The sequence below is a fragment of the Chrysemys picta genome, chromosome 2 (assembly GCF_011386835.1).
Source record: "Chrysemys picta bellii isolate R12L10 chromosome 2, ASM1138683v2, whole genome shotgun sequence".
Classification (NCBI taxonomy): domain Eukaryota; kingdom Metazoa; phylum Chordata; order Testudines; family Emydidae; genus Chrysemys; species Chrysemys picta.
Window position 1 is genome coordinate 138,048,447 of NC_088792.1, and position 27,358 is coordinate 138,075,804.

General features: G+C 42.4%; 1 protein-coding gene across 1 annotated transcript; it reads right to left on the bottom strand.

The window, feature by feature from the left end:
• Positions 1–6,827: 6,827 nt before the first annotated feature.
• LOC135981502 (general transcription factor II-I repeat domain-containing protein 2A-like) lies at positions 6,828–8,882 on the bottom strand. Its single transcript, XM_065584245.1, has one exon. It carries the CDS (start codon positions 8,779–8,781, stop codon positions 6,973–6,975), a length of 1,809 nt encoding a protein of 602 aa, XP_065440317.1. The 5' UTR covers positions 8,782–8,882; the 3' UTR covers positions 6,828–6,972.
• Between the last annotated feature and the right edge of the window lie 18,476 nt (positions 8,883–27,358).

Here is a 27,358-nt window from a genome sequence, read left to right on the forward strand (position 1 = left end):
GGCAGAGGATTCTCAGAAGCAACGTGTTACCTGGGAATATCTGTTGTCTGTGTCAAAAACTGAGAACTAAAAAATTATGTTCATGGTTTAGCTTTCTTAAACAACACTGTGACTGTTTGCTTACTGACTACTTAAACGGCCCTGGATAGTGCTGGACTTTGTTCATAATGCTGTAATCTCTCCTCCAAGTATGCTTTTTTAAAATGTGTTTTTTCTTTGAGTTCAGAAGAGGAGAGGTGGCAACTAGCCAGCACTCTGGCTGCTTGGGCAAAGAGGTAATCTTTGAGCATAGTCCGTGCTGCAACCGAGACCACATCATGTGTCCAGTCTGTCATAATATTTATTCACAACATCTTTGTGTGTGACAGAGAGAGAGATTTGAATCTTCATTCAGATGAGATCCAGATCTCCATTTATTTGAACTGGGCCTATAACACATGGCTCCAAAAGGCCTACAGGAAAGAGCTTTGGGGAGAAATGCTCTCAATTTTCCACTAATGCACTCAGAGTTCTAATGGCGGAGTGAATTAATAAGTAATTAGGTTAACTTCTCAAAATCTATGGATTAGAAGTTTTTCACCCACACATTTTGCAGACATTATTAAATAGATCTCTTGCCCTTTATTGGCATATTATTCTAATGTACATGAATTTGACAGACACCCCATGTTGTGTCTGAATTGTGGTCTTCTTTTCTTCCTCTCTTCCTGTAACTATAAGAATCTTTCTTCTCTGTACTGATTAGTACACAATGATCAACTATGGAGATAAGTGTCTGGTGAAATCTGTCTCAAGGCACACTACCTGCCTTTAGCTGCTAGGCCTTGAGAATATCATTTCCAATATACAGTATATTAGGATTACCATTCGTCCGGATTCTGCCGGACATGTCCGGCTTTTTTGAGTTAAAAATAGCATCCGGGGGGAATTTGTAAATGTCCGGATTTCCCCCCCCCATACAGAGTGCGCGCGTTGACAGGGCAGCCGGCCGGATGGTGTCACTCACACGGGGCTCTGGCAGCCAGAGCCCCTCCTCCGCTTCCCTCTCCTCTCCCCTGCAACTTGAGACCACTCTCCTCCTCTCTCCCACCCCTGCATTCGCAGATCACCAGCTGGCCGTTCGCCTAGGGCCTCCGGCAGTCTGGAGCTCCTCCCTCTACTCCCCCCTCCCATGCTGCCGAGCGCGCCGCTCCGCAGCACGCTGGTCTGAGCGGCACGGTAAGGGGGGCAGGGGGTCGGAGAAGGGGCAGGGAGGTTCCAGAGGGGGCAGTCAAGAGACAGGGAGCAGGGTTGGATGGGTCGGGAGTTCAGGGGGGGGGCTGTCTGGGGGTTGGGGGTGTAAGGTTTTGGGCAGTCAGGGTACAGGTAGGGGGCAGTTAGGGGACAAGGAACAGGGAGTCTTGGGTAGGGGGTGGGGTTCTGGAGGGCAGTTAGGAGCAGGGGTCCCAGGAGGGGGTAGTCAGGGGACAGGGAGCAGAGGGGTTTAGATGGGTCAGGAGTGGTTGGATGGGGCGTGGGAGTCCCTGGTGTCTGTCTGGGGGTGGGGGTGTGGATAAGGGTTGGGGCAGTCAGGGGACAGGTAGGGTCCTAGGGGGCCAGTTAGGATGGGGGGAGGGTCTCAGGAGGGGGCAGTCAGAGGACAAGGAGTGGGGGGGAGCGTTGTGGGTTCTGAGGGGGGCGAGAAGTGGGAGGGAGTGGAAGGGGCAGGGGCGGGGCTAGGGCGGGGCTCCTCCCGTCCTCTTTTTTGATTGTTGAAATATGGTAACCGTACAGTATATACATATCTCCTTACATGTTATCCACAGATACACTTCACTAAGATTATGATGACTGGTGTGATGCAGGCTTTCAGTGGAAACCTTACATGACACTTCTTTGGTGAACTAGAAGGTGAATTCTACACCAGGGGATCCCTTTAACACTTATGCACCCCTGTACTGCCTGCCAGTTGGCATCAAGAAGTCCTTGGGTTACAGTCTCCTATTCTCACCACTATACAGAAGCTCCCATTACTGAAACCCCTCATGGCTTTTTAAGAAGCAAAGGGGTCACAGCTCCAGGTTGTTCCCACAAATTGCCATTGGCTGAAAATGATAAAAATGGGTTGGATTAAAAAAGCTGACCTTATGCTGGCTGCAAAGTTGCTTCAAACAGTAGCAACTTGGGCTTTACATCTGCACCCCTGTTTGCAGTCGGGGTTGCTCAGGTGCAGGTACTCTAACCTATTTAGAGCAGTCTCATAGGTTTCCACAAAGGCTCTGTTGATAATGTTTACTGAACATGCCTTGAACAGAAATCCTTATTAATTCCTTATGGAAAAATTATCTATGGTAGGGCAGAACAAAATAGGAATAAAGCCAATAAGGGGGTCTCTAGAAATTACTTTAGAAACCTATAGAAGTCAGTGGAGACGGTTAACCTTTTAAAAGACTTTTTCAAGCATATTGCAGCATTCTGGAATGGGTATAATTTTCCATTAAATGCCATAAAATGGTTCAGAAGACTAGTTCCATTATACATTTCATGCAAGTATTTGGACCATTCCTGGACTTTGAAGATGATTCTGTTTGTTCACAAGTCTTTTTGTGAATGCTTTATAAACTGCTTGAATTTATAACTATTTACAGAATAATTTATGTTCATCTATATATTGTTTGCAAGCAGTTTATTGGGCATTTCATAGTTAAAGATTTAATCTGTATTTTGTTAATTTTGATTGCCACATGATGGTATGTGTTCCCTTACTGGAATATCATAACAGTTAGAATCAGGTTTCCAGCACAAATACTTGTGTTCAGGCATTACAAATTCACTTTCTGTAGTTTTGCCCTCTAAAATCAGCTCTTTATGTGTACATTGATTGTAATCTTAGTTGCTAGAAGATTTGTGGAAAGTAAACACACAAGAAGAAAACAAGCCAAGCCAACTGAGCTTATTATTTAAAATCTACAAAATACTTCCAGAGATTGTCTGGGAACATTCATTCAGTGTGAGAGGTGATCATTATGATAAGTCTGACCTTCCACATAGGAGTGGACATGGCATCTCACACTGCAATTCCTGCATCTCACACTGTAATTCCTGGATCAAGCCCAGTGACCTTACTTTAGCTGAAAGCACAAACTTTTAGAAAGTCTATCCAATCCTGATTTAAAGATTTTAAGCAATGGACAATCTATCACATGCTTTAGCAATCTTCTCTACTAGTTAATTACACTCACTTAAAATATGTATGCCTTATTTCCAGTTTTAACTTGTCTGACTTCAATTCTACCCAGCAGTAATCAAGAATAACTTTTCGATCATAGTTCCCATGGACTACATTGCCTAGAAACATCAAACAACACTGTCTATGCTTGTGACCAACATTGTTGTGTTCTGTAATAGTACTGTCAAAATGAATGGTTGAGAGAATAAATATAGACTCCAGTTTTCACAGCCCTCTAATGCTTTTGGACACCTTTATTGCCAGGAATTTAGGCTTTCAAATACTTTTGGCAGCTTTGAAAAGCTCAGCCTCAGTGTTCCCACAACAAAAAGAAAAACAAAACAAAAAACAAACAAGCATCTCCTGACAACTTGAGGATTTTCTTTGTCATTTCCAGTATTCTATTTTCTCAAAAGTTTTTGATTTTAAGAGGATCTAATCCACATACTATGGAATCGCTCATGGGTTTACTCAGGATAGTACAGATAATAGGATGTTTTATATGATTTAGGGGTGAAATCCTGGTTCCATTGAAGTAAACAAGGAAACTCCCACTGACTTTGTTAGGGCCAGGATTTACCCTAGGGCTCCATTGTACACATGGTTCAAGAACTCTTAACCTAGAAAGTCCTTAATTTTCTACCAGACATAAACACGGCACAACAAAGAATGTTTACTAATTCCCCCTGAATGCTTTGAGTATTATAGATTGCTGCCCAGAGAACATAACACTCCATCTAAATCAGAGAACTTAAAAGTTCCAGGAAATGTGGTCAGGATTCCCAGAACTACAACTGATTATAGGTGTGGCTGGAAGTGGCACCTATTATTAAAGTTGCTCAACACTTCCATTATAAGACCCTTTTTTCAGTTGCTTATAATTTAGACAAACTTTAATCATTTGGGCTGAAATTTTCCATGCCAGGTGTCTGCCTCATTCTGAAAATTTTGGAAAATTTCTGCCCAAAGGGGTCATCCATTTCTGAACACAAGGGGGAAAATAAGGTGTTTTGCCCAGGCTTAAAAAATTTGGGTTACCTTGTCTTTGAAAAGCTCTAGTGCTCCCCTGCTTTGCAGCAAGGAATTGGAATTGGGCAAGGCTGTGGTCTTTGTGTTGGGGCTTGTGCTCAAATCTGGCTGAGTTACATGCCTTTGAAAAAAATGCAGATTGTACGTGCTCAGAGTCCTTCAATTTTTAGAAGCAAAATGACCCAAAGTTTCTGTGCCCACAGCACTTGCTTCAGCCTGGGACTGAGCAGGAATTCCCCTGCAGTTGTGAGTAGGGTTGCCAACCCTCCAGAATTTTCCTGGAGTCTCCAGGAAATAAAGATTAAGCTTTAATTCAAGATGGTCATGTGACGAAACCTCCAGGAATACGTCCAACCTAAATTGGCAGCCCTAGTTCTGGCTCTGGGCTGCTGACAGACATGCCAGTTCCAAGCACTGGAATTGAGAGCAAGGAAGTAATTTCAATGATCCCCTGCTGGGCCCTAGCAACATGGGGGAAGAAGCTGCCTGATTCGAAGGCAGAAGGGACAAAAGACCTACGGGGGGCGGTGGTGGGGGAGTAGATTTGCGACAACAATCCTGGGGGAGATGGGGGAAACTAGGACTGGAGGCTGGCAGTGGGTGGGAAGAGGAAAATGGACTGAGGGTTGGGGTTGTGGTGGAGGTGAGACAGAGACTAGTAATGGGGGAGGGAGGGTAGAGACAAAGAACCAGTGGAATGGGGGGTGGGGAGAGAGCGAAGACTGATCTGATGAGGAGCTCCTGACATGAGGGGTTTGTGGGTGATCCAGGGTGCTGGGGGAGAACTGGGACTGACTGGGCAAAGAGACTGGGACAAGGAACCAGGGCAGAGAGGAAGTGAGGTTGGACGTGGAAAACCCACCATCTACAAAGAGGATTGGCTCCTTTTGCATCCATTCTTACCTGCCTGTTTCTGATTCCAGGGCATTGCAACTCTGTAGTATCCACTCTTCCAGGGCTCATCAACTTGTTCCAACTTTCAGGATGGGGGTCCCCTGGGGAAGCTGCCATGTGAGTATTACTGACAATGAGGAATTTAATCCAACACAAGTTAATGGACTCAGTACAGGAGTAACTGGATGAAATTCTCTGGCCTGTGTTATAGAGGAGGTCAGACTGGATGATCCAATAATCACTTCTGATTTTAAAAATCTATAAATCCCCATGGCATCAGTTGGGTAACAGTTCATGGAAAGGGCTTATTCCCTAGCCATACCCTCTGCTGCAGATCTGGAGGGTCTCTGTGGGGCTTTTTGAAGAGCCCACAGGAGAAGTAGGGAAGGATGCTGCAGAGGTAGTACTCCCTCCATCAAGGTGTCCACTCAGGGATCCACCTGTTTCATTCCCTGAGGCTTTATGGATGGAGGGAATAATTTGAACTCATGTGGTTAGGTAAGAGTAGAGAATTGATACATATTCTCAGTTAAGGTTTTTGATCATGTACTGCATGCATAGCAGTAAGATATCAACATATTACATTTATCTGGTAAATAATAACAAAAAAAAATGGGGGGAAAGTCCCATATTAAACGTATGAGCAGCTGCTGGATTTAATTAGGCTTGGGTTGCTTTGAAGTGTGGTAGTAAATTGCTCTGGATTTTCAGCTGGCCTTTAGCTCTTGGAAACTGGAAGGAGGACTCCATGAATGCTTTGACAAGGGAAAACTGGGGCACAGAAAACAAGCTTTGTGTCAGGAAGGCTGTGGGGTTTTTTTAATTGTCATTTCTGGCACCAGTGCAGAAAGGGTTAAAAAAATGGCTCAACTTGACACACGTCTCCAGCTTTCAGCAATTCACAGCTTCCTCACTGAAGAGCTTTGAGGACACTCTGCTTGTGTTCAACAGCAGTGCAGACGGAAAAAAATTGTACTGACCCCACTCAGCTGCAGCAATAAGGTGAAATGCGGGGGTTGGTGCATTGTAAGTTTTCTTTCTGCATCCTGTCGGGGGTGCCACATGTCTAATGTTTTAACTTTTATACCCTCGTGACATTCCTTCCTTTTAAAGAAAAGGCATTAAAAAACCAAAACTTCACCACAACCTCTTGAGAGCACATGGATTGCATTTCGCCACAGTAATCACTTACTGCAACAGGAGGCTGTGGTACCAGTGGGATATTAAACCCTCTCATGTGGCTGGAGCAGACTTGGCAGGGGGGGGCAGAAAAAAATTACAAAAACATTTTCTCATCTCCCCATTTCCCCTCCTTTCTTTTTTGAACCAGAATTTGAAAATTCATTGAAGCTTTGACATTTGAAAAACTTCACCCAGCTCTAGTCTGGGTTATATTAACTCTTGTATCCCTGACCCATGTCAGGGGATGGGGAGCCAGGAAATTAAACCAGTCCCTTACCAGCATTCCTGTGTGTACAGCTAAACAAAATGAATGAGGACACTGGCAGTCTGTTTCTTTAGGACAGGGGTGTCAAACTCAATTGCACAGGGGGCCAAAACTCAAAACTCGCGGGCCGAACAGTATAACCATTTATTTAACAGACTAAATATTTATGTTTTTTAACCATTAATATGAACCAAAATACAGGATATCATTCCAAAATAAATACATTTCAACTTAAAATATTTTGCTCTTCATAAAAAAAATATCCTGTCAATACAATACATTCAAAATCTGTACATGCTGGAATATTAAAAAATCTGAAAATATAAATAAAAAATTGAATTTAAAGCAAAAGTATAATCATAACAAATCATAACATTCCATTTTCTTGTCCTATTTAGTCAGAGCCTGATACTTGGAGTCTTTTCTTTGCAACAAGTTCGTTTATGTTTGGGGTTAGGTTCTGTGTTGTGAAGATTCTCAGGATCGATTGCAGGTGTTCATCAGTGAGGCGACTCCTGTGTGACGTTTTGTTAATTTTCATCACAGAGAACAGCTGCTCGCACAGATATGTGCTGCCAAACATGGACAGGATTCGAGCCGCATGTTGGCGGAGCTGCGGCATCGCTTCAGGAATGAAGCGAGTGAACTGTGCTGGCCCCACAGTGTCGTACTTTGCCTTCAGTGTCCCGTTACATTGCAGTTCTATCAGCTCCATCTGCATTTCTACAGGTGCGGTTTCCACATCGACTGCAAATGGGTTGCGAAGCAGCTCGAAGTTACTTTTCTGTGCCTCAAAGTCACTGAAGCGCCGTGCGAACTCAGTGCGCAGCGCGCTGAGTTTTTCAGCAAAGGTGGCATTTGGGAAAACTGTGGCACTTTCTTGGTTCCGTATTACTTGGCAACAGGGAAAGTGAGACAAGTTGCATTGGTGCATTTGTGTCTCCCATAAGCGCAGCTTCACTTGAAATGCCTTCACTGCATCATGCATATCGGTTATTATGTGCTCCCGTCCCTGGAGTTGAAGGTTTAAAGCGCTAAGATGCGACGTTATGTCAGCCAGGAACGCCAACTCACATTTCCACTTTTCATCCCGCAGAACTGTGCAGTCTTTCCCCTTACTGTCCATGAACTGGCAGATTTCCTCTCGCAGCTCAAAGTGTCTTTTGAGAACTTTTCCCCGACTTAGCCACCGGACCTCCGTATGATATGGCATATCGCCAAACTCGCTATCTATTTCCCGCAGAAAAGACTGGAATTGGCGGTGATTTAAACCGTGGGCTCTGATAAAGTTGACGGTTTGTGTTACAGTGTTCATCACATGATCCATTTTTAGGACTTTAGCACTCAGCGATTCCTGGTGTATGATGCAGTGATACACTGTCAACTCACCGGCACAGTTCTCCTCCCGCATCTTTGAGCGCATCCTTCCCACCAGTCCATTTTTTTCACCACACATAGCAGGTGCGCCATCTGTTGTAAGTCCAACGAGTTTTTCCCACGGCAGTTTCATGTCGGTTACACTTTGAAATACATTTCCAAAGATGTCTTCTCCTTTCGTTGTCCCGTGCATCGATTTAATGTCCAGTATTTCCTCTGTTACGCACAAATTGGAATCCACACCACGGATAAATATCGCCAGCTGTGCAGTGTCAGTCGCGTCAGTAGTTTCATCCACGGCAAGGGAGTATGCAACAAAATCTTTTGCTCTTTCAATCAACTGTGTTTTCAAATCAGTCGCCATCTCACAAACCCGATTAGCAACAGTGTTTCTGCTGAGGCTTACATTTGCAAACGCTCGCGTTTTATCTGGACAAAGGACGTCGCACACTTTCATCATACAATTCTTTACGAATTCCCCCTCGGTAAACGGCCGTCCTGATTTGGCGATCTCTTCGGCCACAATGAAACTTGCTTTCACAGCAGCTTCACTTTGTGATTTTGCTTTGGTGAAAAACGTCTGCTGGGATGTCAAATTCTTCTTCAACTCCTCTACCTTTTGTAGCTTCTGTCCTGCGCTCAGGTTTTTGAATTTGTTCTCATGTTTCGTCTCGTAGTGCCGTCTTAGGTTATACTCCTTCATTACAGCGATATTACTCCCGCAAAGGAGACACACTGGTTTACCTGCAATTTCAGTAAACATATACTCATTCTCCCACCGGCTTTGAAAGCCTCGGTTTTCAGAATCAATTTTTCTCTTGGCCATTGTTGGGGTCTAGCTTTGATTTGAGATTAGCGTTGTATACATCAACAGACCGCGAACTTGAACCGCGGCTTGCCGTTGGCGGCAATTGCACTGCATCATGGGATTTGTAGTGTGTGTTATTGGGGCGTCATATCACAGGGCCATTAAAAACAGATATATAAAACGATTTCGCGGGCCGGATATAATTGTATGGCGGGCCGGATGTGGCCCGCGGGCCTTGAGTTTGACACATGTGCTTTAGGACATCCAGAGTACTACTGAGAATGTTCCTGTGATGAAAGGTAACAAATGCCATCCTGGTCACTGATAGTGGAAAAACACCCTGAGCAGCAAATACAGGCTCCAGGCAACCTTGGTGACCAAAACTGTACTGTTTTAAGAGTGAGTGGCTATATGTACAGAAAGCCATTGAACTTCAGAGATGGTAGTTACTGACAGCTGTCTAATAAAAGGCAGGATGATACGTTTGTGTGTTAGGGTTTAAGAGTGTCTGCCTCCTAGACCTTGACATGTGCATATTCTATTAACTGGCCATATTAGTTTGTGTGTATGTGTTCAGTTGATACGTTTTATGGGATCTACTGATGAAAAACTCTATATGAGAACAGGTGGCTGTTATTATTTGCATTTAATATTTCTTTTAAAAAGATTTAACTGTAGCCACTGGAGTCAGTAGATATCAACCACTTGTCATGTGGAAGAGTTAAACCTTCTGTAATCCTGACCCAGAGCCAGGAAATGAAGGCCATTCTCCTAACAGCACAGATTTATTGCATTTATTCACCCTTCCTTGCTACTGCCTCTCTCAGTAGCAGACATGCCAAACCTGTGGAAAAAACTGCAGAAATTGGGCTTGTTTTTGGCTTAATTGGCTTGTGAGTTGCTTTTTGGCTCATTTTTGACTTGTAGCTTGCTGCTTGTTGTAGCTTGTTGCTTCTTTTTTTTCTTTTTTCTTTTTTGATTGTCTCCTGGCAAGCAGGGGTAAGGGGGGAGAGAGTCAGGGATGCACAGCGGGCCCATCACAGTCCTCCCAGACTGCACACCAGTGGGATCTAGTCACATAGAGTGTTGGGGTTCTTAGGGATTGGCTTGTTTTGGCCTTGTTTTGAAATGGGATTTAGCTTGATTCTTGGCTTATTGTGAAAGTCGGGGTGCTTATTTACTGTGTGAAAGTTGGCAACCATGCTCAGTAGTCCCTTATCTGCTTTGTATGATCCTTTTCTCCCCATAACAGTTACTTATCACACATGTACTTTACTGAGACTGTTGAACATGACAATTGCAAAATACAGTGAATCGGTAACATGAATGATTTGAAAAAATGGTGTATGTTGTTCAGCCTGAAATTATGTGGTAAAGGGGGCTGGAGTGAGGGGTGGAAGAAATGAATGGAAATAACAGTACTCACATTTTCTTGTAAAATGCAGATTTCTTTGATTTTTTTAAATTCCTTGATGTCTATTTTTTTAAAGTCATCATACAATACTGTGCACTTTCATAGAACAGTTATTCAGTAAATGGTTTCCTGAAGTAAAATACAAACTTACAAGAAGTGCTGATGGTGCGAACACCTGGTTTTCTAATAACTTTTAAAGCAAAATATTATTTGGTGGTCTCTAAGGTCTATAATGTTGATTTTTTTAAAAAGAGATTACTTCCCCGTGTAAAGTGAGATTGTAAATTATCATATTGAAAATGGTGGCTAAATGTGGAATGATCTCTCTTGAGTAAAATGAAACTTTAATTAATACAGCTAGAAGCCAAGGAGAGGGAGGTGGTGTGTGGAGGGCTGGTAACAGTCCAGTGTGCAGGGTGAGTCAGTATAAAATGGAAAGAAGTAGGACAAAAGTATATGGAACTAAGAAGTCTGCTAAACCCATGACAGGGCTGTAGCAAATGCACTCTGGGAAGCGAAGCCTTATAATTCTAATGGATACTACAGAGAGCCCCAGCTACCAGAAGTTTATCCATCTCACACTGTACTTCGGGGGAACCAGACATTTTCTGGTCCCTCTGAAAATCCCTTGAAGTAAGTCAAATCCATCAACTTAAATGTCACTTGAAAAATAAAGGCAGAGCACCAGTGTAAAGTGTGCGTAGTGAGATGTACTGGGTTTGGGGTTTTTTTTTTAGTAGGTCATTGTGTTTTGCACCATCTCAAATTCCTCAATGGTTTTCAAAAGCAGTCTTAGGTACTATAGAGTGCATTGCAGTAGTCTAATCTCAAGGTGTCAAGAATATGGATCACACTAGCATGGTCCATAGCTGAAAGAGAAGGTTGCAGCCTCCTAGCTAGACACAAATGAAAAAAAGGGACAACTCACCTTTGTAGAGTATTTCAAGCTCATTGGATGAGAGGTAACAGCAGGATGTCTGCACTGAAGCTGGGCAGAATTTTTTGGACAAATAATTTATTTTGTGAAAAAAGGAGTTTGGGGTTGAGCAAAACAATTTGTGAATTCAGGTCAATTTTGATGAATAGTTTTGTCTGAATTTTTTTTTTAGAAAGGTCAAAATGTTTTCTTTCGATATTTTCGAAATGAAATGTTTTGACTTTGTTTGACTTTACATTTTGTTTTCAAATTTAACTACATCAAGTTTAAAACAATCTAACAAAGTGGTAAAAAATGCATCCCAAGATAAAATGGCCGAAGAAGTAATTTTGGATTGAACAAAATGAAAACTGAACTAAAAAACCCCAATTATTTGCTCAGCTTTACTCTCTGTCTCTCTCTACCATGCTGTGTCTCCTCCCTCCATTCGTGCTGCCTTGTAGAGTGTGAGGCTACATTAAAACGTGTTAACCGTTGAGAGCTCAGCCGACTGCTAGTTCATCATTTAGCAGTAAGGCATTCCCTGGGAAATATCCCGCCCTCTTACACCCTCTGACTCCACCACTTCAACCAAGCTTCACAATTATCATCGCTGTGTACAGTATTAAATTGTTTGTTTAAAACTTATACTATGTATATATGTGTGTGTGTATATGTATGTATGTGTGTGTGTGTGTGTGTGTGTGTGTGTGTGTGTGTGTGTGTGTGTGTGTGTGTCTGGCGAAAAAAATTTCCCTGGAACATAATCCCCCCATTTACATTAATTCTGATAGGGAAATTGGATTTGCTTAACATCATTTCGCTTAAAGTAGCATTTTTCATTAACTTAACTATAACGTTAGGCGATGAGTTACTGTACCTGAAAATCTGAGTCAATCAATGAAGTTCTTAATGTTTGAGCAGGAGTGGGGGCGGGAGATGGAAGCTCTAGAGGGTGTTATCTTTTTCACGGAAACCATCAACTTTGTACAGCATAGAGTACTGGAGCCAGTTCACTAACACATTCTGAATGTACTGGAATCTCTCAGTGTCCACACCATTGGTTTTAACAAGTGTACATGCAGCCAGTGGTATGACCAGAGTTTGAAAAGCTGTTATCCAGTTAGTGTATAACTCAGTGGGCTTCAAAATTATGCAATGGTGTTCAAGAATATAACTGTTGACTTCGGATTGTCACAAGGTCTTATTGGCTTTAAGTACCTGCTCGAAATATACATAAATGATATATTTCAGAGTAGCAGCCGTGTTAGTCTGTATCCGCAAAAAGAATAGGAGTACTTGTGGCACCTTAGAGACTAACAAATTTATTAGAGCATAATAATAGATAATAATAATTAGATGCGCTAATAAATTTGTTAGTCTCTAAGGTGCCACAAGTACTCCTGTTCTTTTTGTAAATGATATACATTATTCTACAGGTAGACCTCTAGACTGTACTTTGTTACAATGATGATCCTTCAGGCAAGCACAATAAGCAATATGAATGAACTTCCTATCACACTAGCCTAGCATTTAGGGTGGAAACACCCTGGTGCGGATGCCTGCTGCAAGGCCTTCCTCACCATTTAAAAAGGGCTGATTAGGAAAGACTATAGGGAAAGCTACCATGAAGTGGGCCCCCCCCCCCCCCCACATCATGGTGGATTATTAGACTTAGAGGGTAAGTGGGGGAAGATCCACCAGATGCACAGCTATGTGGATCTGATTGCCCAAAACACAACATATGAAGCTCAGAGAGGTAGCAACTGGTATTCCAGTCAAAGTTCATTCCATTGGAAGAATGTGAGCGGTCTTATAGCTTTATATTGTGTTAATGCATAATGAACAAATTAGAAGTATGTTAATTGTTGGTATACGATATGTACTGGAGTCTTAAAAAATAAATATATTAGGAAGCCCTGAAAGAGAGAGAAGATAAAATACAGAAAATTCTGACTTAACCATACATCACTGAACTGTGTAAAATTACAAAAATACTGGGAAAATGTACAGCAGTTAGTGAATGAACTATAGGAATAGCATGAAAACTCTCCAATAGATTCTTGGGTATCTCTGCTTTATACAAACAAATTAGTGTGTAATTTCTTTGCATGTGCAATTTTATTTTGCAAGGCAATGGAAATTACAAAAAATCCCTACGATTCGTGAAGGGACTTATTTGAACTCTGCCAGTAATAGTTTGCTCATTAGTAGCATTTGAAACTTACAAAGACTTTTCAAAACAAATTGGAGACCTTGGATAGATACAATGGAATAAAATAGACTAATTTTATTAACATCTGAATACAGTGGAGGGATTAAAGTCCTGCCAGATGTAGCTTGAAACTGATTCTCCATGTACACTCATTTTGAAAAAGGATGCTACTATTATCGGCACAATGTCGTCTTTTTTTCAAGCTGCCAACCTGGTGTCATATGCTTAATTTCAGCAATGTGTCTGGACTTCCCAGGCCTTGGCTGAAGAGTTGTCGTAGGTATAGTCCAATGCTGCATTTGATTTTTATTGTGATTGTTATATTATACTGCATAATATTCTCAAATTATATTATTCTAATGAATAGCTCACCTTAATGCCATTTTGAACTTGGGCCACTGCCTGCATGAGACAAATTTTATTTTGACTCAGTTCAATTAGTTTTCTGACGCAGTTATAGCCTCTTCTAGCAGAGCACCAATAAAACACTGGAAATGGATATCCTCTTTGACGTAGTGGGATTGCTTTTCTTTTCTTTTTTTGGCCCAGATCTATTTTTGAAAAGTAACATGAGAAGCTCAAAAATTGATGTGTATGACTGGGAGAGAGAAGTAAAGGAAGGAAGAGAGCAGCGTGAAACTGGGAACAGAAAAACGGGTTCTGGAGAGAATGGTTATCCAAAAAGTACATAAAGCATCTCTGAGGGATTCAACTTTAGTACTGCAGTGGTACTATGTGAATGTGATGCAGTAACAGGTATCGCAGCAAAAAGGACATCTGGATTGTATTAGCAGAGAAAGAAATGTAGGGCCACCGTCTTAGTTGGTGTAAATCCGCATTGTTTATTTGACTTCTCTAGAGCTATGCTGATTTACACCAGCTCAGGTTGTGCCCAATAGACTTTGCTTCCCAGATAATCCTGCTGGTATAATATACTGTAGTTGTAAAATAATTTAGAGTGACCTATTTTAATAGGTCCTCTATATACTAAATATTCTTGGCATGTCTATGGCATTTACAGTTTGCGGTTCTCATGGCACTTTACAACCATGAATTTAATCAAATCTCCCAGGTAGGTATTAGCCCATTTGGCAGTTGAAGGGCCAGAATACTGATGGTGCAGTACAAAGCAACTGTACAGTACTGGAGAATCTAGACATTAATATTTACTGCCTTACAGATCCTGTGTTTGTGTTTAATCACTCTGGCTGTCGTGATCTCAGCACCCCAGAGGCCCACCAATGTGCTAGTACATGTACCATCCATAAATGTCTTAAATCTTTCATTGGCACTCTGTTGGGTGTAAATTGGCAAAGAATTTGACTTGTTAGCTAGCAAATAACTGTTGTATTCAAGTCCATAACACCCATGTCGGCTACTTCTTGTGTGAATATTAGGTCAAAGAGTGGCTTCACTCTGTTATGTATACAAGTCACTTTTGGGATGGTGAGGGACAGAAGGATCTTCAAAGTACTCTTTTGGTTTCCTTCTCATGGTCACAAAGACTATTTCCCCCCTAATAAAATAATCTGGATTTCCCAGGCCAGTCTATTGTTCTGTTACTTCATCCTTGATTGCCAGCCTTCAAATAGCAATGCCTGAATTTCTAAATCGGTTACTTTATTATGGAGAGCTTATAGTACCTGAATCTCTTCCAGGAACTCTGGGAAGGATGTGGCATGAAATGTGAGAGGGGGCAGAAACAAGAAACTGAATGTTGAGTAGTCCCTTCCCATTTACTTTCTTTGAGACCCAGCTGAAATTGGGAGAGCCAAATTGAACTGCTGTGTACCAGATGAGTAACTATAAACATCTTGCCAAGGTCTACCACAATTTTTTTTATTCCAAATACAATTTGTTACTATAGAAGTCTTATTTTAAGATTTGTACAATAAAGTCTAATGAAAGTAATTACTAATTGATCTAATATTTCAAAAATTAAAAGTAAAGGGACTAAATTCTCTGAAATCAGTGGAGTTACATTAGCAGAGAATTTACCTCAAGAACTGTGAAACTTTACTGCCTAATACTAATATCGGGGCTTAAATTCAGCCAGAGTTGTCTGGAGTCTAGTTCCAGTAAATATTTTCAACCCCCTGGAGTTTTCATAGCATGTTGGGGGGAGGGAGAAGGGTCTGTGTGTGTGTGTGTGGGGGGAACTCAGGGAACTACTTTGAGAATTTAAGCCCTAATATTAACATTAAAAATTATTTAAAAACCCTTCTGAAACACTGCTTCTGTTCCAACATTGAGCAGTTTCATGGCTTCTAAATAAAAAGAGTCCTTTAGTTTCTAAAAGTTATCATTTCCAGCTAGATAGGTGGGTGTCTGTGACGTTACACTCCATTTTCTTTATGGAAATATGCGTATAACATGGATATGACATAATTGAGATATTCTTTATGCAAGATGGGTCTTGTAAGGTATAATTGGAAAGGTTATGATTTACTGAATGTGATTAATTTGTATGCATGTATCATTTCTGTATCTAAAGTTAGGAATATGGACTATATAACAATTACAACTGGGTGTGTATTGGGAAGACACCCACCAGATGACAGGCCATGAGATTTGATGACTCATCAGGAAGGAACAACAAGACCATGAAGATACTAATCTCTCTCACTCCTGGGAGGCGTCCAGGGACGCAACTGTGACACTACTAGGTCAGATGGTCTTGTCACCTGATACTAAACATTATCTGGGTCTTCATGTAACTTTCCACTGAAAGGAAAGGGGGGGGTCAAGTTTGGGAAACAAAGGATTCCCGCCTTATGTAAACCTTATTTAAGGGCGTGGAGGAAGGCAAACAGGACTCCTCCTCTCCATGGCCTGTCTGCCCAAGAAGAAAGACTGCTAAAGCCACCTGAAGGGAATGAGTCCAGACTGAGACAGGGGTCCAGTCTGAAAAGAAATATAACTGGAACTCTAAACCACAGAAACTTTGCAACCTGCCTAAAATAACATTTAGGGTAAGAAATTACATTTTGTAACCTGTTTCTTAAGTATATTGAGCTTAGCTTGCATATTTAGTTTTATTTGCTCAGTAATCTGCTTTGTTCTGTCTGTTATTGCTTGTATTCACTTAAAATTCACCTTTTGTAGTTAATAAACGTATTTCTTGTTTATAATATAACCCCTTGTGTACAATTCATAATTGGGGGGTAAGAGGCTGTGCATATCTTCCTCCACATTGAGGGAGGAGGTGGATTTCATAATATACCTTTAGGTCTGCACTCCACGGGAGGTGGACATGTGAGTGCTGGGGCAAGTCCCTTAAGTTGAGCCTTCCTGGAGCTGATCTCAGTGTCTGTGTCGTTCTGCAGTTGGGTGTGGCCCTGCCTGTGTGTGTGCTGGAGGAGGCTTTATAACCTGTCTCATCAAGACAGGAAAAAAGGTTGCCCAGGCTGGCATAACAGACAGGCTCAGCAGTATCTCGGCTCATCAGGTGGCATCCTAAGGGGGGCAATCTGTCACAGTGTCCCTCTTTAACTATTCACTAACAAGCACATTTTGTGGCAACAATTCTTTCTTAAAGCTTGATCCAAAACCCACTGAAGTCTAGGGGAGTCATTCCATTTATTCTAACAAGCTTTGTATCAGCCCTTTAAAGATGATCTACTTCTCCTCAGAGTTAGGATCAGCCTTATAGATACCTATCAAGCCTCATGCATCTTCTCTACATGAGTCTAACTGGAAATACACTAAACCTCAGGGAATGATACACATAGCTGAAAAAAAGGCCAAAGGTCGGACTAGGAGGAGATTGTGTTACTGATCAGACAGGCTGTGCAGCAGGAGTCCTAGCATGCTCATTGTTTGGACAGAAAAAGATTTTAAGCCATTGTTTGATTAAATCTGTTTTTTTTAAGTGCCTGAGAAACCAGCTGATGCTCACAAAAAGAAGTGAGAACCCTTATGAGATGTCCATATTACTACCACAGGACTAACTAAACTCAGTTTCTCCATTCTTGGTCTCTCCAATAAATGCACATAGACTCACCTGGTTCAAGTAACATTCCCTTCTTGGGATTTGGTTTGTTAACAAAACATAACAGATAATGTCAATTGAAATAAAAATCTTCCAGACTTTGTCTGGAGGCCCTTCAGTTCCTTCTAAAAATCACCTCTTTCCTAAAGGCTTTACTAGCTGGGGCTGCTTCTCCTTCCCCCTTCAGGAATCCTACACCAAACTTTCACTTGGCCGATGCACTTCCAGCTTCTTTCCCTGACTCTAGGTCTCCTCTCTGGCTGAACAAGCTCCATATAATAGAAAGCACTGCCAAGAAGTGCCCAGGGACACTCAAATGTGCCCAAGGATCAATACAAAGCTATAGACTACTGTTATTACAGGAGCAAATCCTTAGGGCCCTGAAAATCCACAGATATCCGTGGACCATGTTTGCAGATCACGGATCGGATGCAGATACAAATTTTGTATCCATGCATGGCTCTACAAATGCTGTCCCCAGCCCATGGACATGAAAATCCCCTGCTGCAGTGGAACTGGTATTGCTGTGCTGTGTAAGATACGGAGATAGGACATAGGAAGCTTGAACATGAGTTCTGAGCATCATGAAACTGGGCTTTATGAATTAACTATCAAAGTATTACAAAGGAACAATCAAGAATTAAATATTGTGTAAATAAGTTTATTAATACTAAACAACAGTGATTTGCTTGAGTAAGTTTCTATGCTGTGAAAGACTGTTACCAAGACCTCTTTCTTCAGGTGCTGCTGCTTACCAGAGACAAGAAACACAGCCACAGATTCCTTACCGCACACACAGAGGACTGGATTCTCCACCCTTAAATCCAGTTATTCAACCTTTACTTCAAGAGCCTGGAAATCTCCCTTCCACCCCAGATAGAGTACAGTCCCAGACTGGCTTGCTTTCTTCTTTCTTTATCCTCCCACACCCTAAGGTGCATAGTGTGTCCACCTATTTCTGCCATTTATTTTGTTTTTTGTGCTGGTATGTTCAGGCTTTTTCACATCAAGTGGATCTCTTGCTTGAGCCTGCTGCATGCCAATGTGGCTCCTGGTTTCTCTAAGTTTTTTTGTAGCAGTTGACAATCCTAACGTAAATACACCTCTACCCTGATATAATGTGACCCGATATAACATGAATTCTGATAGAACGCGGTAAAGCAGCGCTCCGGGGGGGCGGGGCTGCGCACTCCGGTGGATCAAAGCAAGTTCGATATAATGCGGTTTCACCTATAATGCAGTAAGATTTTTTGGCTCCCGAGGACAGTGTTATATCAGGGTAGAGGTGTATTTATCCTTTGTCAGCATCCCTAGATGGCAGGACGAGACCCTGCAGCCAATCAAATATTCCATGGCACTTAAATGAGATACAACCTCATTCCCTATTTCTAAGCTTTGAATTTCTGGACACCTTCAACATGCAGTTTATTTGATCCTGATGATTGTTTAACTGATTTAGCAACTTTGGAGTTTGGTATAAGGCATACGTAAGCCCATTAATTGCTATGCAAAATTAATTGCTTTGCATACTCCATGCTTCAGATCCAATTATGCTACCCTTCACTCTGTGCGTGAAGTAGTACAGTCCAGGCCTCAGTGACCCATTGAAGAGGTTATTACTAAACTCTCCTTTCTGTAAAGCATGCAGAAATATTAATAACTGATGACATCTGCAAGCAAAATATATATTTAAAGTACAGCAAATGCTATGCTGATCAATTAACTGACAATGCATATATCCATGTAATATTATCAGTTCATCAGTACGTTGTGTGCTGTGTTCTAGTGGCTATATAACTCTTTCTCTTTTGTTTTTAAGCAGACTTTTTATTCTTACTCAATTACCTTTCTTCTTTATGCTCTGGAATGATCCTCGTGTAAAGCATTTCTGCAGTGGATTTTGCTTAACCACAGGGGTTGATGAAATGGGGCAGGGACAAGAATTAATTATACAAAGGGTGCTGTTATTCCATGCTGCTTATAAGCATGCACCATGTAGTTAAGTCCTGCAGAGGTTCTAGTTTGACCCTACTCAGGGAAATTATCTTGGGTTTGTTTTTCATTGTGTAAGCCAAGCTGCTAGCGTCACCCTTTTTGCACTCACGTTTTTTCTACGGGTTGTTTCTTTAAATTCCAAGTCTGTGATGAGATTGGTGGATGAATAACTGGTCTATTTCCTGCTGCTTTCAGACTGATTATAAACACATCTTCAAAAATGAAAGAGATGAACAGACAGAGTTGGAATATGCCCTCCCCCAGGTCAAGGTGGCTACTAAATTCCACTGTGAGTTGGTATGGGCTAATCTAACAGTAGCTGCCTCTGCAGTACTATTTAATAAAAATTCTTATGGTTTAGGAATATTCAACCATCTGTGTAATATATCAGGCAGAAAAAGACTTTGCAAACTTAAATGACAAAATGAAAGCTGGATGGGTTTTGCCTTGAAATGTAAAAATTCCTAATCTGAACCACAGAATGAAATCAAGGAAAGAGGGCAATAAAGGTGGTATTTTAGCTCCCTGGCAGCTTGTGAAATTAACCCTGTATGATCATTGTTCCTATCTACATCTGGTCTAGGCAGGATTAATACACTAAAACAAATGCATCAAAAGGCCCAACCCTATGGTTAATGCTTTATATTCCCACATAAACATCTCAGATGCAATTCTAAGGCTCAGTCAGATTCCTCCTGGGCCACTGTTCCTTCTCAATGTTGTTAACATTTTGATAATGACATATCTATTCAGGATGGTATCTCTTATCCAGACAGAACCCTGAGCATTTTCCAAATGGATTGTAAGGAACAACTTATCCCACAACTGTGGGGTGGAACACAATAATAACACACAGTAACACCATTCAAGAGCTTATAACAGAAAGGAATCTCTTATCCATCTGTATTTACAGTGGGTGACTTAGATAGAAGGGATGCAATTGGCCAAATTACACTTTGGCCTGGATACTTAGCATTTCTCCTTTTGTGAAAAGTATCACTGAAAATTTAATGACAGTGTTTTACATACCATCTCTAAGAAGGCACCTCCAGTAGTGAAGTGCTCCGGCATACCCAGTTGTGGCATTAGTTCAGTAGTGATGCTAAGGGAAGCATTCTCGTGGATCACTAACACTATTTTCTGCATGAAGCAATTGGGTTTCTGTCATAGGGTGTATATACCCAAGGTTGGCCTGGCACCCAAGAGGTTAAGGGAGGAACTGCCAGCCTCACAGCAGCTGGGAAAATAAAAGAGCTGGGAAGCGGTATGGTGGGGTGGCTGCCAGAGGAGTGAGCAGGCTGGAGACAGAAATTCCTGCCAGCAAGCAGCTCAGAAGCTGCCCAGGGGAGGGATGACTGGACCTACAGACTGGAGAAGCCTGCAGAAACCAAGGGAGGTAGGAAGGAGCTCAGGGCACAGCAGGAGGAATGGTTGAGGCTTGATTCTGCCTGCCTAGTTTAAGGACCCTGAGCTGGAACCCGGTGGAGTGGGGGGGAGGGGCTGGGCTTCCCTACTGACTCCTGGGAGACTTGAGGGCTGATAGTGTTTCCAACCCCTTGAGCACTGGGACCAGCTGACCCCAACAACTATAAGGGGGAAAACCTGCACACCCCAGTTGGACTGAGGCTAATACCCTCCATATGCCAGAATGGGGCTAACTTAGAGACTAGTGCAAGAGGAACTGCCTGCCTGCCTAACCAGAAGGAGTGAGCTCTTGTACAGCACTCCATCAGGCCAAAGGGGGCACCATTGTATTGACACACCCGCCCACAGTCTCCAATCTAAATACTAACACCACTCAGTGTTGTTTGGCCTATGGGATCACAGACCAAGGTCTTATGACACCAGAAAGACTTCATGTATTTGTCTCACCTGTTGGCTTAATAGGTGTCTTGTCTGTAGTGTCTTGTGGGGAAATTTTGATTTGTTTCTGATCCTTTTATCTTATTGCTCTGACGATAAAGTCAGCGTATGAAAAAACAATCCTTAACCTGCCATACCACCATGTGCTAAAGCAGGGGTGGGCAAATTTTTGGGCTGAGGGCCACATCGGGGTTCCAAAACTGTATGGAGGGCTGGGTAGGGAAGGCTGTGCCTCCCCAAACAGTCTGGCCCCTGCCCCCCTCCCACTTTCCACCCCCCTCAGAACCCCTGACCCATCCAACCCCCCCTGCTCCTTATCCCCTAACCTCCCCCCCGGGACCCCACCCCCCTATCTAGCCCCCCCTGCTCCCTGTCCCCTGACTGCCTTGACCCCATCTACACCCCCATCCCCTGAACGCCCTCCCCCCAGAAATTTGCCCCATCCAACCACTCCTTGTCCCCTGACTGCCCCCCGGAACCCCCTACCCCTTATCCAACCCCCCCCCTTACCATGCTGCTCAGAGCAGCATGTCTGGTAGCCACGCTGCCTGGATGGAGCCAGCCACGCCGCTGCCCTGCCCTGCCCTGCAGGAGCTCACAGCCTCGCTGCCCAGAGCGCTGGCGGCACGGCGAACTACAGGGCGGACAACAGGGGAGGGGCCAGGGGCTAGCCTCCCCAGCCAGGAGCTCAAAGGCCGTAGTTTGCCCACCTCGGTGCTAAAGCTTGTGATCACAAAGTAGTAAAGGGTGAGCTTTATCAGAACGCCTATAGGAGAATGCCACAGAAAAGAAAAGGAGTCTCTCTCTTTGTTTTGCTTTTAATGTGCATCCTACGGCAGCCCTTCTCTTATCTCCTACTGAGCATCTTCCTTCATTTCTAGTTGCACAGCTTTGCCCACTTGTTATTTATCTGGGTTTTGTATGTTTCTCTTGATTTTCTTTTTAAAAGATAAACAAACATAAAGGAAGTTTATATTTAAAGGCTTATTACTGTTAGGGGTGGCACAGCCTTGATTACCGAATGAGGCACACCTGGGTAGAATCAAGAATGACTATAAAGGGCAGCAGGTGGCTGAACTGAAGGGGGAAGTGCAGTAGAGTCTGCAGAGAGTGAGGAAAGGCTCTTGCTGGGAGGACCCTGAGACCAGGGGAGGTGCTCTAGGAAGGGAGGCCTGGGAGAGACCTTTACCAAGGAGGGGAAAGGGACTGCAAAGGCCCCAATCAGGAAGGCCTGGAAGAAGGATGAGAAAGCTTGTGGTGTGTGGATTTATGTATGGACTTTGTTAGGGATTTTGAGTTTTATTTCCAGTTTATTTATATTCATAAACTCAGTCCCCAAATATTGTCTCTGCATTTCCTACTGTTTCTCTCATCAGCCATAATGTGGTGTTAACATACTTTGGGTATAATAATAATAGCTTTTATGGACTGCTAACATGGATCCCCAGCTGGTGTGAACTGGGAGTATGGCAGAAGCAGGATACTTAATCTCTAGGAGAAAGACACTTTTGCATTTCTCTCAAATGGCCTGTTTTGACTGACTCTTGCAATGACATTGATAAGCTCTTGGAATAAACAGCATCCATCCCAGGTCCCAGCAAGCTGCTGGGCCTGGAACACTGCTAGTGCTTGGAGAAATAAAAGGGAGTGTTTTCTTCCTTTTGGAAAATGAGAATGGGAGTGAGGAATTCAGGCTTCTACTCTGGGCTCAACTAATGACTAGTGTTACCTTGTGCAAATCACTGAAGAATAAAATGCTCAAATGTAGTTGCCTAAAATTAGGCCTCTAAATCCATATCTACATAACTAAATAAAGGTGGCCTGACTTTTAGAGGTACTGATAACCCACAGCTATTACTGTGGTCAATTGAGAAATACAGGTTTGAAAGCCTGGGCCTTAACCTCTATGTGCCTCAGCTTGTGTTGAGGTGTTCAAACATTAATTCTCACAATACCTTGTGAATGTTTAATTATCATAACATTCTTGTACTGAAGGTATCATTTTTGTTATATCCTTTGGAATCTGAGCAGGAGTGTTAGGTAAAGAGATTCACTAAGCAACCTACCGCTGGGCTGCCAAACGTTATAACTGACAATATTCCCTTGAAGTTGTACAAGGCTAAAGCTTAGGCTGACTACTTTTGACAAAAAAACAACAAACACCAAGCAGAAAACCTCATAAATAAATAAAAAAGCCCTAAAGGTGTCTTCAGAAGACCTCTTTGCATGGTCAATATTACCTTGCTTGTGTATCTTCCACTGTAATTTGTAAAAGATCCACCACTACCCCTTGCCCCCACTGCCATTTGTAACTAATGGAGCTGGAAAACTCGAACCCTTCAGTGCTTTTATCTACAATGTCCTACTGATTTCTTTGGCAACGTGCGATATTAACAGGGATAAGAACAGTTCCCAGGAACTGAAATACACTGAGAGATTGCCACGGTTGAAACAAACAATATTGAAAAGGAAATAAAAATGCTTGGATAGGGAGAATGCAAAATCCCATTAAACACAATGTAATTGCTGTTGAAAGTAGCATTACTTGCCCCTCTTTTCCCTGACCAGCTATGACTCATTTGATTTCACTGGAAGCCAGAAGGAAAGCTTTTTATTGAGCATTTTTGCTCTTTGGATAACCCATGTTTCTGAGGGGGGTGAACGGAAATATGTTTGGGTTTTTTTTACATGCATAGCTGGAAAGATTTTCAAAAAAGATAGGCAAATAGAAATGAAAAGCCTTAATACTGTAAAGAAAATTACTTAGTGGCAAGTTTGGGCTTTAAGCCACGTGATACGTTTGGGGGTTGGAAAGGGAAAGGCTATGTTGCAGCGGGAGCCTGCAGATTCTGCCTAACTTGGCAATTATCCCTCCAGGAGTTCTTTCTATCTATTTGTGTACTCTTATGGCCTGCATCACTACAGCGTCCAAGCATCTCACAATTATGGATGGATTTTGCCTTGCAATTCCCATGTGAAGTGTGACATACCCAGGGTACAATCTGGACTGATGAACAGCTGTGTCCCCTTAGCTCTCTAACCTAGGGTGCTTTTTACACTGCTTTGCTGTGAGAAATATCACTCCTAGTCTGCTCTCACACAGCCTCCATCAGGTAAGTTACTTCCAGTTATGTTGTATTAGTGCTGTAGCCAGCCACTCTTGAATTACATTACAGAGCAACACCAGAAAACTCCCAGTCCCAGACTTCCCCAGCAATGTACGTCTTGTGCTGCCCAGCTCTCTCCTGGACAATATAAACTCATATAAAGTCTGTCATTTTATTAATAGAAAATGATATGCACAAATCCTGTTATCCCAAATGGAGTTTCCTAAACACTTCAATCCAACAGAGGGTCCTGTGGCACCTTTAAGACTAACAGAAGTATTGGGAGCATAAGCTTTCATGGGAAAGAACCTCACTTCTTCTTCTACCACAGGACCCTCTGTTGCTTTTTACAGATTCAGACTAACATGGCTACCCCTCTGATATTTGACTTCAATCCAAATACACAGTGGTTTAGATAAAACAAGTTTATTAACTGCAAAAGGATAGATTTTAAGTGAATATAAGTAATGAGGCATAAAAGTCAGAATTGGTTACAAGAAAAATAAAAATAAACTTCAACTAATGCATAACTTACACTAGAGTGAATTCAAAGCAAAGCTTCTCTCGCCACATGTTTCAGCAGTCCTACTGGCTGAACTTCTCTCAGTCAGGAACCCTCCCCCTAGTCCAGTACTGCTTCCTTTGTTTTTCAGATGTTGTGGATGCAGTGGGCAGAGAGACGGGAGGGATCATTTGGGGCATCTGCCCTCCCTTCTTATAGTTCTTTCCCTTCTTCGATAAGCATCTCCAGCTGAGGCTCAATAGACAGTCTGTGTAGACAGGAACCCAAGATTCTTCTTAAGATGTAGATTTTTTTTGCCCAGTGTCAGCATTTCTCAGGTGATGGCTCGTTTGACCTTGTCTACACCTGGCTAAGGCATCAGCTTGCCCTTTGTCTCTGAGGAACTGGTTTGGCCACTCCCCAGACTTTGACTATGTCTCAGTGACACCACGGTGGAATCTTTTAACTTTACATTCAATGTTGCAGCACATTTTATCAGGACAGTATTGACCAGCGATTTATGAGTTTTCAAATGATACCTCACAAGGCATACTGGGACAAAGATTATTATAATAGTGTGCAAGGGGTGAATACAGGGGTACAGTCACATGAAGTAGGAAAGTATTATCCTCATTTACACATGGGGAATTGAGTGGGGAGACTAAAGATATGTGTACACAAGGATAAAAAGCCCTATGGCTGGCCTGGGTCAGGTGACTCTGGCTTGGGCTCCAGGGCTGAAAAATCACTGTGTAGACATTTGGGTCAAGCTTGAGCCCAAGCTCTGGGACCTTGTTGGGGGGGGGGGGGGGTTCCCCAGAGCTTAGGCTCCAGCCTGAAGAGCTACACAGTGATTTTTAGCCACAGCTGTGCCATGGGTCTTTTAATCCTATGTAGATGTACCCTGAGTGACTTGCTCGGTCAAACAGGAAGTCTGTGGCTGAGCCAGGAATTAACTCCAACTCTCCTGAGTCTAAGTCCAGTGCCCTACCTCCCAGACCATCCATCCTCCTTCTGAAAGAATATTAAATTCATTCATTTAAATTTTGTAAATACTATCAAAATCCTCATTATTTTACTTTCTGTAATCTCTTTAAAATCTCTTTCTTAATCAGTAGAAGCTAAGCAACCTGCAATTCAATAACTTCATGAGAAACAGGTAACGGATTATGTAAGCAATGTGTGTCATACTGTATTACCTTAATGTTCTCCTAGCCCATACTAGCACTCACCATCCACTCATCTCTTAGCAGTCTGGTCTGCTACACCAGTTGCCCCCACCTTTGCTACATTAGAGTATTTCTTCAGTCTTTCTCCACAGTTTGCTTGCAAATAGTTTCCAGTTTCTTAACAGCTGCTCCAGTCATTCCAGAATGCCCTGATCTGGTGTTTTCTAGTCTAGGAACTACTGTGGAAATGGATGGTCCTATTTACCCAGACTGTGATCACAAACCCTTATTATAGCTGATTAAATAACCAGGGATAGATGGGGACAATACTTGGATAAAACCTTTTATACTTTCTCCACCCCCTCTCAATGTTAGCCTACCTGCTGCAGGAGATGGTAGTGGTAGTTGAAGTGAAGATCTTCCCTCTGAGTCAGCATTAAATGTAATACCCAACATGTTGATAGGCGTACTGCTGGGGGTACTAACTTCTGGGTGAGACATAAAACTGAAGTCCTTTTGATCACACAGAATGACCCAACAGGTGACTGAAGTAGAGGCTAGGTAGTGAGAACCTTGCAAAATGATGTCTTCAGAAAAGCAGTCATAATGTAAATAACTTAATTTTATGGCTTGCCCCAACTTTATGCCATCCTGAAGAAAATATCTATCATTCTAAAATCACCAGACTTCTGCTTTAGCAGTATACTTTTTCTTCACCCATCCAACCACATTTCAATGGGCCGCCCATGCAGTGGTTCAGAAAGAAGAGAAGGAAGTAATAGAGCAGGCAAGCATTTTTTTTTTGATAGAACACTGCATAAGGAGCAACAAAAGTGTCAGAATTAGAAGTTTTATGTCATCAGTCAAAACTGTAACAATAGGAAACTTTGTTCTAGAAACCAAAATTTTCAAGGAGGAACTGTATCTTTATGCTACTTGGATGCTGGAGGGGGAGGGGGGGCAAGGATTACTAGGCATAAGCAAAAGATCCCCAGTGCTTAGCCAGGTTAGCCCAAAAGGATGTATAGAAGCTTCTATAATAGAAAACTCTGTTACTTTTTGAAACATAAGATTGGAACCCATTTGTGTGTAATATGTTTACTTGCTTTAACCTTTCAAATAACTCTTGTTTCCTTTTCCTCTATAATCTTTAGATAGTTTATTATAGGCTTAGCTACAAGTGTTGTCTTTTGTGTGAGATCTAAAGTGCAATTGAGCAGCCCTCTGGGACTAGGAGGAACCTAAATATTGCTGCGATCTTTGGTGTAAGAGACCATCTAACTAACAGGTAGCCTTGCTTGGTTGGCAAGGCCAATCAGAGTACCCAAGAGGACTGTTTGCGACTCTATGTTAAGACGGTTATAGTGCCTGAGGAGTTTATACTTGGTTGATGAAACCTAAGTATAGAACTCGTAATCAATCT

Excerpts from the sequence above, each read along its gene's own strand:
- LOC135981502 (XM_065584245.1), bottom strand. The coding sequence starts at position 8,781 with ATGGCCAAGAGAAAAATTGATTCTGAAAACCGAGGCTTTCAAAGCCGG.